The 13,576-nt window shown below is 40.7% G+C and overlaps 2 protein-coding genes across 4 annotated transcripts; one reads left to right on the top strand and one right to left on the bottom strand.

Annotated features, from left to right (window-relative positions):
- Positions 1–226: 226 nt before the first annotated feature.
- LOC118739240 (rootletin-like) lies at positions 227–5,465 on the bottom strand. The gene is made up of 5 exons (XM_036470455.1): positions 5,139–5,465; positions 3,010–5,073; positions 1,272–2,947; positions 1,057–1,209; positions 227–990 (listed from the first exon to the last, which is right to left on the bottom strand). The coding sequence occupies exons 2-5, from the start codon at positions 5,054–5,056 to the stop codon at positions 745–747; spliced, it is 4,122 nt and encodes a 1,373-aa protein (XP_036326348.1). The 5' UTR covers positions 5,057–5,073; positions 5,139–5,465; the 3' UTR covers positions 227–744.
- Positions 5,466–6,770: 1,305 nt separating this feature from the next.
- Positions 6,771–12,853, top strand: LOC118739239 (alsin homolog). 3 transcript variants are annotated; one of them, XM_036470454.1, is made up of 10 exons: positions 6,771–7,178; positions 7,242–7,900; positions 7,959–9,734; positions 9,791–10,248; positions 10,305–10,450; positions 10,514–11,092; positions 11,155–11,649; positions 11,710–11,861; positions 11,936–12,111; positions 12,197–12,853. In XM_036470454.1, exons 2-10 carry the CDS (start codon positions 7,249–7,251, stop codon positions 12,239–12,241), a joined length of 4,479 nt encoding a protein of 1,492 aa, XP_036326347.1. In that variant the 5' UTR covers positions 6,771–7,178; positions 7,242–7,248; the 3' UTR covers positions 12,242–12,853. The 3 variants fall into 3 exon arrangements, with proteins under 3 accessions (XP_036326347.1, XP_036326346.1, XP_036326345.1); XM_036470453.1 differs by having other exon boundaries at positions 6,771–7,900; positions 11,158–11,649; XM_036470452.1 differs by having other exon boundaries at positions 6,771–7,900.
- The last annotated feature ends 723 nt before the right edge of the window (positions 12,854–13,576 follow it).

Here is a 13,576-nt window from a genome sequence, read left to right as displayed (position 1 = left end):
TGTCTACTACAACTTTGCAGGACCCGGGTTCGATTCCTGGTCCGAGCAAGATCTAAATTATAAAAAGTTCTTTCTAACAGTGGTCGCCCCCCGCCAGGTAATGAATGACCTCCGAGTGTGTTTATTTCATGAAAATCTTCTTAAAATCCATTTGCCGCTCGGAAGCGACGCAAAACTGTAGGTCCCTGCATTTGTGTAACAATGTCAAGACGAACACCACAAATACGAGTAGAAGCTCGGCCATACACTTAGCAAAAGTGTTAGCGCTAAAATATTATTATTATTATTTATTTTGTTACATGAAATTTTAATTTTTATAAACAAGTTGGATATCTATGACAAAAAGAGCATTCACATTATAATTTAAATAAAAAATACATATACATACATACATATGCATCTATATACTCAGCCAAAGGTCTTGTCTGTGGCCTAACTGGCATCCATTTGGATTAAAACAAAAACCAATAGTCAAGGGTCGCTTATAATGCTTCACCACCCGCTGACTATTCGAAGAGCTTAAAGTAAGTGAAAGCTTTAAAAAATTTGCACTTTTAACATTTAAAAGGATGTACTTTGTGCAAAATTATCATAAATAAATGTATAGAACAAAAATCTAAAAACAGCCGATGTAAAAATACTATAAAACAAGTATACATAGAATAGTTGAACTCAATTTTGGCAATGTTTGTTTGCATTTTATGCACAGCAAGAGGAAGTTGGAAGCAGTTTACTACAAATTTACTAGCTTTCTGCCGCAGCGCGCAGCTCGTCCATTAGTGATGGTCCCTCTAGTTTGTTTCCGCTCTGTATTTGCGACATATTTAATGTGGCGTGCGCACTAAGGAAGTGCTCCAAATCACTGCGCAGGCCATCAACGCTAGCTTCGAGTTTATTTAAATTTGGCACACACTGATTGCTACGTTGTATAAGGTCAAGGATGGTGCTGGTTTTAGGGCGTTGTGTCGCCAACGCCGATTGCTGGATTAACTGCAAAAGAAAATTAGATTTTATCATTAAAATTGTTTCAAATCAAAATTAAAGTGGAATTGGCACCTTTTTATAATCATCTATTAGATTGGCTACTTCGTGCGCCGGTTCGTCTCGCTGCTGCGCTAGAGCTGCTGATTGGCATGTGTACGTCGTCGCCTTGCCCAAGTCAGAGGCCTCAAATTTTTTACGCTCCATTTCTAGAGCCTGCTCGAGTGCCTAATTGAGAAGAGTATAAAATTGTGTGCATACAAAATGGTGTTTATCAGCATTGGGCGTACCTTTATTGTGCTTTGGTTTTGCTCACACTTCAAACGCATCTCCTCCAGCTGCCGTCTGGTCAACTGCAGGCTTCGCAGCTCCTGCATTGTCGTACTCTGCTCTATGCTCAAATTTGTTGCGCGCTGCTCAGCCGCACGTAAAGCCTTTTTCAGTTTTTTTATGTTGCACAACAGAGTGTGTATGTGCAAATCGTAGCGCTTCATTTTGCGCCTATACTCTGCTTCGAGCACCTTCGTTAGTATTCGCATGCGATCGTTGTTGTCAGAATCACTGTTGCTCAGGTGTCCATTGCCATTGCTTGAAAGAGATGAAACGTCGTCGGAACTACTCCCCATGGTGACTGATCGGGGTGCTACAACCACAAACTCTGGTGGCAACAAGAGCCCTTCCCGTTTACTTTTCTTCAGCTGTTGCAATTCGGTCTCCATTTCAGTCACTCGCTCTGCATGAATATTACGCTCTGCCTGTATCGCGCCCATTTTAGTTTGCAGCGCGCGCATTTGTCTCTGGTTTTTCGCTACTTCCGCGGCGTAATCTTCATTAAGCTGGCGTTCGAGGCGTTCGTTTTTGCCTTGCAATTCTTCGATTTTGCGTTGCTTTTCCTGGCTATCTGTCAGCTGAGTGCCAATATTAGCTTGCAACTCTTCCACCTGTTGCTGGAATATGCGACGCGTTTCCTCAATTTCAGCTGGATCTCTATTAAATTCATCGGTTAGCGTGGTTTCTTGTAACCGTCGCAGCTCTTCATTCTGTTCAGCAAAAAGTGCATTCAACTCTTCCAGCTCAGCGTGTTTTAACTGCAACTCGGCCCTCGTATTTTCCTCTAATTTTTGTGCGGCTTGCAGCGCCAACAATAATTCTTCCCATTGCTCATGGGATTCGGTCAGCTGCTTCACTTTGCTATTTTGCTGCTCCAGCAATTTTCGTATGAGTCGCACTCTTTCGTTGCGTCTCTCCTCGTCGGTGCGCATCGCTACCTGTAAACGCATTTCGAGTTCTTTCACATGAGACCTCAAATTGAGGATTTCTCTCCCTTCATGTGCGTTTTCAATTTCACGGGGGATTTCGTTTGTTTGAAGAGCATCTAATTTGCCTCTCAATTCTTGAACAATCCCCTGTTGTTGTGAAAGCTTATTTTCAAAATCACTTTTCGCCACCAAAACGGTTTGCAATTCGTTCAGCAATCGTTTATTCTCTTCTTGCAGTAATTGAATAGTTTGTTCGTAGGCGTCCAATTGACCTCTGTAACGACTCTCTTGCTCGTTTTTGCTTTTCTGGTGCTGCTCATGACTTTCCAGCAGCTTCTCCTGCAGCTTTCGCAGTTCTACACTGCAGGTGCTAGCGCATTCTTGTAATTCAGAACATTTTTGATTTCTTGCTATTAAAGCGAGTTTTAGTGGTTCAACTTCTGCTGTTTGCTTCTTAGCAGTTGTCAGCAGATTTTTTAGTTTTTTGTTTTCTACGAGCAATTTTTTTAATTCCAAAATTTCTTGGCCGTTGAGTGACATTTCTTGAGGAGTATTTTCTCTTTTGATAAGAGTTTCAAAAGCTTCAAAAATTCGTTTCTTTTCCACAGGAAGAAGGTTTTGGTTGTCCAAGTTTTGCAATAGCTGCTCTGGGTGTCCCATAATACCAACACATTCTTCCGCATCATAACCACTAATTATGGATGAATCTTAAAAACAAAAATAAATGAAAGGATAAAGAATAAAGCGATGATAGTAAAAAAAGTGTTACCTTTATAATCTTTCAGCGCCGTTGTTCCATTGCAAACCAGCTTCTCCAAAGCAGCAGCCAGTGGTTGTCTCTCTTCCAAAATTTCCTTTTGAAGTCTCACATGATCCATGAGCGTATTATTTGCAACTGTAAAGTTGGAACACTCTGAAATTCTTAAAGGTCCTGAATCTGAAGGATTTTTGCCAACATTGTCATTTTTTTCATTTACGCTGTTTCCGCTTGCGTCCAAAAACCCACTATCCTCCTCTTCGTTTAGATTTACTCTTCCTGTATCCACTTCATCACCTTCATGTTCTCTTAAAAAATCCTGTGCATTGCCGACCTGGTCTATGTCACCTTTGAATTCCAATCCGACTTCTGCTTCTTTCTCACTTTCCTTATGTGGTTCCCTTTCCAAAGTAAATTTTCTCTCCAATTCTCTCAATTTAAATAGCAATTCGTCCTTTTCAGTATGCGAATGTTTCAATTTCGCTTCAAACTCATTTATTTTGGCGCCCACCTTCTCTGTATGTTCCATATAGCCTTTCAACTTATCGCGAAGCAGATGGATTTCGCGTTTATCACCATCTGCTTGGAATTTGAGCTTACCCTTTTCAATTTCCAGTAACTCCAGTTCAAAACGTGTGCGCTCACAAAGCGCACACATATTGGCATATTGCTCGTGCAAGGCGATCAGTTCCCGATTGACATTTTTTAGACTTGATTCTGCAGATTTCAGACTTTCGATTATGACGTCGTGTTGAGCTCGGGCCTTTTCTAAGTTTCGCTGTAGTTCAGTAATTTGTTGCGTTTTTTCTTCGTCAGTTTCCTGAAGATTTGATAATTCGCATTGTCGAGCTTCTAAAGTAAAGTTTAGTTGCTCTATGTGCCGCGCTTGCTCCTCATTCTGTGACTGTAGCTCAGTTAAAGTACTCAACTCGATTTGAACTGCGCGCAACGACTTCTTGAGGGAAGTAATCTCGTCAGTTTTAGCATTAATCTCACAGTGATATGAAACGCTCAATCGATGTACTTCATCCATGTTTGTTTCGTGTTCAATATTGTTTTTGAATTTTTGTTGAATTTCGTGAACTTCATGTTCTTTGAGGGCTAGCATTTGATTCTGTCGGTTACACTGCTCTTCCAGCTCTACAATAAGAGTTTGCATTTTTAGCTTTTCGACATTTTCTGCATCCAGCACTGCATCTTTTGCTTGAAGAGTGTCTTCTAATACTTGTCTTTCGGTCAGTAGTCGCATGCACTGCGCTGTCATGCGTGTATTTTCCACTTCAACTCCTGCGAGCGTTTCTTGCAGCTGCAGAACCTTGGTGTCTTTTTCTTCGTTCAGTCTTCTTAAATCTTCCAGCAAAGCTTGCTTCTGTTTTCGCAAAACGTTGATTAACTTTTGTTGATCGTCAATCAAAGACCGCTGCTGATCTAACTCGAACGAGTTGAATTCTTTATCAGCGCTCTCTATACTACTCATCCGTTCTTCATTCTCGACTAGCTTTTGCACAGCTTTATCCTGTTTAGCCTGTGTTTCCTTTTCTATTTGACCACATTTGCCATAAAGACGCATGCACTCACGTTGTAAATGTTGATTCTCTTGCATGTACTTGCGCTCTTGAGCATATAGCCGTTCGATTGCTTCCAGTCGCGTCCGTTTTTGCGATCGCAGTTCTTTTTTGTACCATCCCTCCGACTTATTAAGTCGTTCAAGTTCGCTTCGCATCTTGCGCACATCTTGCATAGCCAGGAATAGAGCGTGATCCCTCTCTCGCAACAGCGTATGTACATGCTGGCAATGGTTATGTAGTTCAGCATCTAATGGGCAGGTTATTTCACTGGTATTAGAACTGGTAGAGTAATTCCCAGAATCATATGTTAAAACACCACTTCTCGTTTCACTAGTGGCCGACTTTTCCGACATATCTGAACTGTTACGTATACGCATGGAGGAAGAAGAGTTTTCCGTTTCGATAGTTGACACGACCACCAAATGGCCGTCGGTATCGTCGTCCATCTGAGGAGCCTCCAATGGAGGCTGTGAAATTCCCTCCAAACTCATTGTAGCTATTTGTTGTTCTACTCGAATATCAAGTGTGATTTAATTATAAATATGTACATATAATTATGCAAATAAGTCTTACTTGTGGTCTGGTTTATTTTGGTGCTGCTGACATCATTTCTTGATCAAGTTTTGTTCGCTTCATTGCAGTGTACCATCCACTCTTGTCTGTGCATCCTACCGAATTATATAAACATATAAATCTTCACCTAGACAATAATAGTGTTGTAAATTAATTTTCACAAATTTTCTTGTTTTTCAAGTTTTTAACTTCTGTTTGCTTTCACTATTTTCACATTTTTCTTTTTTTTCTATTTGTGACGTACACAATTCGCCTTCGCGGAAACAGCTGATTACTGTTACCTGTGCAGCGTTGCCACTGAATTACCTCATTTTGGCATTATGGTTATTTCGGTTTTAAAAGCGAGCGAAAAATTAATGGCGTTATTCATGAACCAAAAATACAAGATCACGTAAGAACTCGACGTTGTATTTGTAACTAGTTTTGAGAAAAAAGTTTGCGAAAGCGGGTTCGTCAGCTGAGCGTTTGTTTACATCACAAGCACCACTATTTTACACTTTGATTCAAGTAAAGAATAGTTAATTCAACATGACAACACATTTTAAAGCATTTTGTTGCATCATTTTACCTAAATTGTGCGTTTAAAGTGGCTGACAATAATTTTGGCTAATTTTGGTTTTCGTTGTTTTCTTTGCTTTGTTTACTTTTCGCTCGTTTTCCAGTGAAACAAGATGGCGTAGAACCCGCTAAAAAAAATCGACTTTTTTCATTCTCTTGTTCTTACGTGATCTTGTGTCTTTGGTTCATGGGCGTTATTCATAAAAAATAAAGTAGTGTTACGATTATCCTTGAAACCTTGTGGGATTTCCCCAAGTATGATAGAATACAAGATTGCGCCGTCCCGGCCGTTGACATTTGTGTACCACAAGTAAACAAAGAATAAGCGAAAAGAACGAGTTGAAACTGCCGAAACAGTTCACTTTACAGCGAAAAAGTGTTTTAATTTTGCTAAATGCGAAAATATTGCATTTTTCATCTAATATTTTAGAGAATAGGTAACGTTTTAGTGCACTCCATTGCTTTGCAATTAAGGCTGCTGCAGAAAACTGCAGCAGCATCTCACCGGGACTGATTAGTAAACTTGCTAATGGAGGCTGCTTGGAGCAGAAGCAAAATCATTCTGAGGAAATGCTGTTAATATAATAATAGAAAAACATTTCGGGAACGGCTTTGCCGTGCCCAATGTATACAAAATGCAGCGAATCATCGCAGCGCTACACTTGCATCTACGCTTCTTTCATCTTGACGGCTGTCGCAATTTAACACACAGCACTTCATTGTATTAGTTTTAACGCAGTCTTCAGCTCAAAAATCACTCACAAATTGCAAATTAACACAATTTAAAGTGATTTTTAACTTATAGTCCAAATTTCTCCTTCGCTGGGTTGTAAAAAAAGGTTTATCTACAAGTTACCACAACTGTTAAAATCGGCAAAACCAAAGTAGCGGTACCTCTGACGGCGCCACCTTTGTTCGCTGCACCATGCTTTCACCACACATTTTTGGTGAACTTTTTGTGACTCTCTCCTTCTGAATACCCAAATCGTCTGAAGTCACAAAAAGAGTCTCTAATTGCTAATCTCAAATTTAGTGACTTGAAATGAGACTGAATTACTGAATCCCAGGGTTAGTGTGTGAGTAAAAATTTTCAATACTTTTTCGTTGTGAAACATAGCTATTGTCCATTGTAAACACGCCGTAAACCTGTACGGGACATTTTCTACTTTCTTTTCAACAGATCTTCGCAAATCAGCTGTTTTCTGAATTTTGTTTTTATTTGAGATACCTTCGCTGTCATCGCCTGATTGTTTTGAAACGCAGTTAATTGATTTCTCTTTGTGCTAATTTTATTTATTTTTTACGCAAAAAATATAAAATATCGTCGAATTTCCACATAATTATGTACTCAGATGTCACTAGAAAGTAAATAAACAAATTCAGTAATAAAGTAAACATGCAACCAACTTAAAGGCATGTAAATGCAAAATCATGCCAAGACAAGAATAAGATTTAGAAGAGTGTAAAATTCCAAAATTCAAGGTGAACACAATAGCAATAGCATTTAATTAAAATTGCGTAATTAACAATGCCTCATCGCTCCAGTTTGACAATGGCAGAGGAGTGCACACAAGAGCCATTCATAATCTACAGAGAGGGTGTGGCGCAGCACCTACAGTGGACTTCTGTGCCTGCGCTCGAGCGGCAACCAGCCGTCCGACTATGTGCTGTAGATAAGCCAGATTTACTTTTTATTCTAACTGCTGATGGATCACTCTTCATGGCTTCACAGGCGCTAGAGTCTGCTGATACACTGCAAGTTCAATTGCTCCGAACAAAAATAGCGGATGTGGCTTATTGTCGACATATGAGTCAGTTGTTTGTGGCTACTACTGAAGGGGAAGTGCAAACGCAATACTTAAAAAATACCGATATCATAAACTCGGGATCAGAGCCATGGCAAACTCTTTCCTTTGACCCCCTTGAACTCTCTGAAGAAGGCATACTCATTGAGCGTATATGCTGTGCTTCCCGAGGTGTAATCTTTATGACACGCACAGGGGAGCTGTATGCAATGGGTAGTTGCGGCGAGGTATTTAACGCAGAAGTACAGCCTAAGCACATGCGTCTCATCTATGGAAATAAGGAAATACTGGATCTCGTAGCAGGCGATGAGTTTTTTGTTTTATTGTTGCAACGCGCCTATCCTACACAGGAAGACCCCTTAGAACTCTTCAGCAGCAAGCGTCAACCAAACCATGCTTGTAAATATAACAATTGTATATAATTTTTGTGGTTATTAAATGCGTTTTTTCTGCTCAGCTACTTCAACACATCCTCCATCACCTGCAGCAATGCACACCAGTAACTACTTGGAAGTTGAGAGTACCAGCGCCGAAGAAGCTAGAGACAAAAAACTTGAAGTTAATTCCAACTCGTCAATGCGGTCCTACAGCAGCACTAAGTCGAGCCACACCCAGCAGGATGACATTGACTATTGCCTTAGAGAAATAATAAAACAAGGTTACGCTTTGGTGCACACTCAAGTGTGTACCTTTGGCGCAGAAAATGGTGGACTTCTGGGCACTGGCGATCACATCAAACGCAACACATTAAACTATTTGCAAAAGTTAGAAGCGCTGGGTGTTTGTAGTGTAGCTGCAGGTCGAGAACACAGTGTTGCTCGAACTCTAGATGGTAGACTATTCCACTGGGGTCTTAATACACAGCATCAACTCAATAATCAAAAAGATCTATCTAATATTAGTTCGCCAGCAGAACTCAAATTGGACAAAGTGGAGCTGGAGATCACTCAACGAAATATTCTCAATGCCTGCTGCGGCGACTTTCAAACTGTTCTTTTAAATGCGCGCGGTGAGGTGCAACTAAAGGAGCACCAGCTATCCAGCTTTGAACAACATCTACTGACTCTAAATATGCGCGATGCTACAAATCGAAAAACCATTCCTTTAGTGCTCGCTTCAGCAACCTATACTTTGCAGAATCGTCGTAAGTTTCAACGCCAGTTCCACGCTTATTACACCGGTCTTCAGCAGCAACTTAAGCTGCTACTAAGGTATCGTCATGGCATACAGATGATTGAGCTTTTCCAACAGAAGAGTACTGCATTAGTGCTGAAGCAGCTGCAACACATATGTAACAGCTACCACAAGCTTTTGTACCTGATCGCTTGTACCCTACGTTCCTTTGAGGACTTCTACCGCTCAGATTTCACTAACCCCGCAGAGTTAGTGTTTGTCCAGCACTACCGCGAGTGTATTGAATTGTTTACGCAGTACACAAAAGTTTATTGTGACCTTTATTCGGTCGATGGCTTTACGGAGGCTTCGAAACTATATAACCATATGTCTAGCGTACCACTACTGCCTGGTAAACATGAGCACAACGTTGACTTGGTGCGTTTCTGCCAGCAGCCATTTCAAGCGTTCCCCCATTACGTGCAATTCCTCGAACAACTCATAAAAACACGTCCTGAATTCACAGAACATCTTTACGCTTGGGATAGCTTCAGCCGACAGCAACGTATCGATTTAGAACTTGCTGAAAACACCTTCGAGTTTTGGCAACGAAATGAGCGCAACTCCAAAATAAGGCATTTCCGCCGCAAACAGCGCCGTGTCATACTCGCCTCATCAACGGTGCCCCTGAAATTGGCACACACTACAATGAGCATGTCCAGTACCACATTTATCTTGTTTTCCGATTGCTTCTGCCAGGTTGGCAGCCACTTGTATACCTATCCTTTGGTTACTCTCTGGCTGAAGATGGAAAATGACACCGCTTTGCGCATAACCACGCCGGAACGCACATTTACATTACTGGCGCGAACACATCACGACAAAAAACTTTGGTTTGATCAAATAGAATCCGCTGTGAAAGCGGCGCTCGGCCGTTCGTCTGACACCAAACTGTCGAGCGTGCGCACAACAGCTCACGTTTTCAGCCGCAACCATGCCAAGTATGCCGGAGTACACGCGTGTGGTCGCTGGAGAAACGGATTGTTGCATGGAAACTGCTATCTCGAGTATCCCGACGGACGCGTCTACTTTGGGCAAATCCGCAATGGTGAAATTGAAGGTAAGACTGATTGGCTTGTGTTGCTATCACACCTAAAACATTTTTTATTTCAAAAGGTTATGGCAAAATGGTGATACCCTCGATAGGAATTTATGAAGGCAATTTTAAGGGTGGTAAATTTCATGGCCATGGAACCTATGAGCTGAAAGAGAATGAGATTTACGAAGGTCATTTCTGCGAAGGTCTTTTTCACGGACATGGCATGCTGCGTAGCAACAGCTACACCTACGTTGGCGAATATCAGGCCAATGCCAAATGTGGCTATGGCATTTTGGACGATATGATAACAGGTGATAAGTATATGGGCATGTTTGCTGACAATAAACGCGTGGGTGCTGGAATTTGCATTACCATGAATGGCGACTACTTCGAAGGCTTGTTTACGAACGATGAGCTGGCTGGCACCGGCATAGCAGTTCTGGAGAACGGTTATTACTATGAGGGGGAATTATCGGTTGATGGACCAATCGGGAAAGGTGTGTACTACTTGCCTACCGGTGCGTCTGAGACTGAAGTGAGTGCGAATATAATTTAAAGAAAATTGGCTTTTCTCAAGCCTCTTCGTTATAGGATGCTGGTATGAACGAAAATGATGAATTCGAGAACGTTCAAATGGTAGGCAATGTTTTGAGCGGTCAATTAGCTGGCACATGGCACGATGTGCGAATTGTCTCTGGTGCTATGGCCATGAATAGACGTTTCCCCAAATATCCGAAGTAAGATTTGATTATGTTTTTTACTGAAATTATACCAGGAATTACGTTGTGCTTTCATTCCAGATCTATCGGGTCATTTGTTGTGGACAACAGCCGGAAATGGCGCTCGCTGTTTGATAATTTCGAGGAAGAGGTTCTCGGCTCTGCCAGCAATAACAACAAAAAATCTGAGGACAGCGTAAACGCAACAAATACCCTCTGGAACCGCATTTCCGTTTACATGCATTCGGAGCGGGAACGAGAACGTACACTAGAGCAACAGGACACGGCATATCAATCAACGCGCAGTTATTTTGCCAAGAATATATCACTTGGATTCTCCAACAGCTTTGACAAGCTCAGCCTCAAGTCTACAAACAGTTTACTCACCACTGCAAAGTCGAGCATACTTGATTTGAGTAGCAGTCTGACTGAATCGCGGCGATCACATTCACAAGAGACACTCTACGATGCAGATGTAAATGACTTTGACAACGTTTGGGGCACGCAAAGCTTTACACACTACAATAGTGACGAACACAACTCGATTAGTGGTTTGTTCACCGCGCCCATCAACAATTGGTTGACCGATGCAAATACCTCCAGTTTACGCTCATCCTTCGACAGTGTAATAAATATAAACGAAAGCTTTAATAACAATAGGTAAAGAGTCTTTTTGCCGTTAAATGTGTTCAACTTCTACCAAAATCTATGTTTCCCTCCAGCAGTTTCACCTCACAAAACGAACTGGAAATTGTGCCCAGCTTCGGCATCACTTCACTGACAGAGCAGGACGTATCCGCCATCAAGGACTACCTACAGCAAGTATTCAAGGATCGTTATCATCCATTACATCTGCTAAATCAGCGCATAGCGAATTGCTTCTACACCTCATATGGCTGCTGGAAAGTGAAGCCGACACCCATATTAGCAAAGCAAGCGATACGCGAGTGGGAATCCATTTCGAAACGCGTATATAGATTTGTGCAAAAAATGTTTCCCGCGTTGCCCGATGATTACTGCTTAATAGAGAGCACGCGCGAAGTGGTTTCCCACATCACTCTGCTCTACCCAATAGTGCTCAGCGAAGGTATCTATTCGACATTGTTTGTGCTGTACGCGAACAAGTGTAGTGCGAAGGATGAAATGTATAGACAGAATCTGATGTATGCCGGTAAGCTGAAGGACGACGAACTGGCCACTTGTCTAGGGCTGGAAAGGTAAGAGAGGTGCCAGTCAAAGCATCTTTTTGGTTATATGATTGTTTTGTCATTCCACAGCTCTTTCCTACCCATTGTGCGACATGCCCTCTACGCGGAGGCAATACAAACTCTGAAACAACTCAAAGAGAAATACAGCCCGAAAGCGATGTTAACTGTGATAGAGCGTTGCATACAACAAATTACCGACGCACACAAAACAATTGCAAGTGGTGAGTTTCTATAATTGTGATACAACTCGGCATGCGATAATAAATTTACTCAAAATATATACATACTTTTCTAGCGAACTCTGTGATATTGGCCGCCGATGGCATGATGCCACTTACCCTGTTTCTGGTGCTGCGCGCCGCTGTACCCCATTTAGGTGCTGAATTAGCGCTGTTGGACGATTTGACCGGCGGCACTAATTTCCAATTCGAAATGAATGGCATTGCAGGTTATTGCTACACCACACTCAAGGTTAGATATACATACATACGTAAAACATGTATACAAATGCATATGCCGGGAGATTAGCAGTTGATTTTGCACAATTTATTTGCAGGCTGCCTATGAGCATATCACCGCGGTGCCGCTAAATAAGACGTAATTTAGTCAACACAACCCCCCGCTCAAAATCCGCAACATATTTTTAGATTTACTTATTTAGGCGTATTGGTTGTTGAGGACCAGAAAAATGAAGGCTCTTAGCATGCGGAGATGTATTCGAAAGTGTAAGATCTGAACTTATAAGTTATAGCCCAAGTAAAGTGTATTCGGTAAATTTATGCATTGTATAAAAAATGTACCACAAGTAATGAGTTTAAAATTGTTTAATACAATATATAGGAAGTTAAGTTGAAGTTCAAGGGTTTAAAAAGCAGAAATGCAAAGATATAACTATCGCTTAATTCAGATTGAAAATCGTTTTGTAATTAACAGTATATATATGTATCTGTATTTATATTTTAACTGCTTAAACATTTGATAAAATATGTTGTTAATTTAAAATACTGAAAATATTCCCTAATCTATTAGTAATAAAGTATAAAGTTTTAAAACACTTAGGTTAAGTAAATACTAACATTCCACTTATTTAAAGAGGAAAATATGTAAGATACGCATTAGATCGATCTGAATTGTAAAGGACGAAGCAATGGTCTGCATGTAAAATTATGTAAAATTGTCACAATACAATAAAAGAGATATGTTATCAAAAATATACGTTGGTCGAAATAATCTAAGATAAGAACAGCGGGTGAAAAGGACTATACTGGGGACAGGGTATGCAAAATTATATCCGCTCTTGCGTCCACGGGTTACGACAGAATTAGAGGGAGCTGACTTGGACTTGTCGTACGAATGGGCCAAACACTCCAGCCAAGACTTGTTACTGTTCATATGGAGTTTGTAGGAGCGTGTGTCTTGTGAAAATTTTAAGAATCGGAAGTTGTAAATTGGAACTGTAATAAACCAAAAAATATTTCTTATATTAAAGCAATTTCATTTCTTTTAATTTCATTTATTAATCAAATAATTAGCACAATAAGATCAAAAGAAAGATATTTTATAGCGCAACAAAATATTCATAACAGTACATACACACATATAACTAGAATAGCAAAAATTGCTTAAGACTAAATAAAAGTCACATCAGGTAAGTAACAGAGAAAGTAGTATTTTTCAATGACTCCTCCAATTCCAGGACATATATGTTCATCAAATAGGACTTAATTATACAAGTACATAGAGAGCACATCTCAGGGACTGAAGTGAAACTAACAGAAATACGCATACAGAACATTTTTAGTGTTGCTTTTGTTTTAACTGATGCGAATATGAGATGGAATCGTAACATCCGTTCACGGATCGAAAACCATACGAAAGAAAATTACGTGATACCGTCAGTCGTATAAGCTGAATGGGATAAAGAGTACGCTCACGT

This window comes from Rhagoletis pomonella, unplaced genomic scaffold (assembly GCF_013731165.1).
Source record: "Rhagoletis pomonella isolate Grant_MI unplaced genomic scaffold, Rhpom_1.0 Rhpom_scaffold_00005, whole genome shotgun sequence".
Lineage (NCBI taxonomy): Eukaryota > Metazoa > Arthropoda > Insecta > Diptera > Tephritidae > Rhagoletis > Rhagoletis pomonella.
This window is presented reverse-complemented; position numbering and strand designations above follow the sequence as displayed.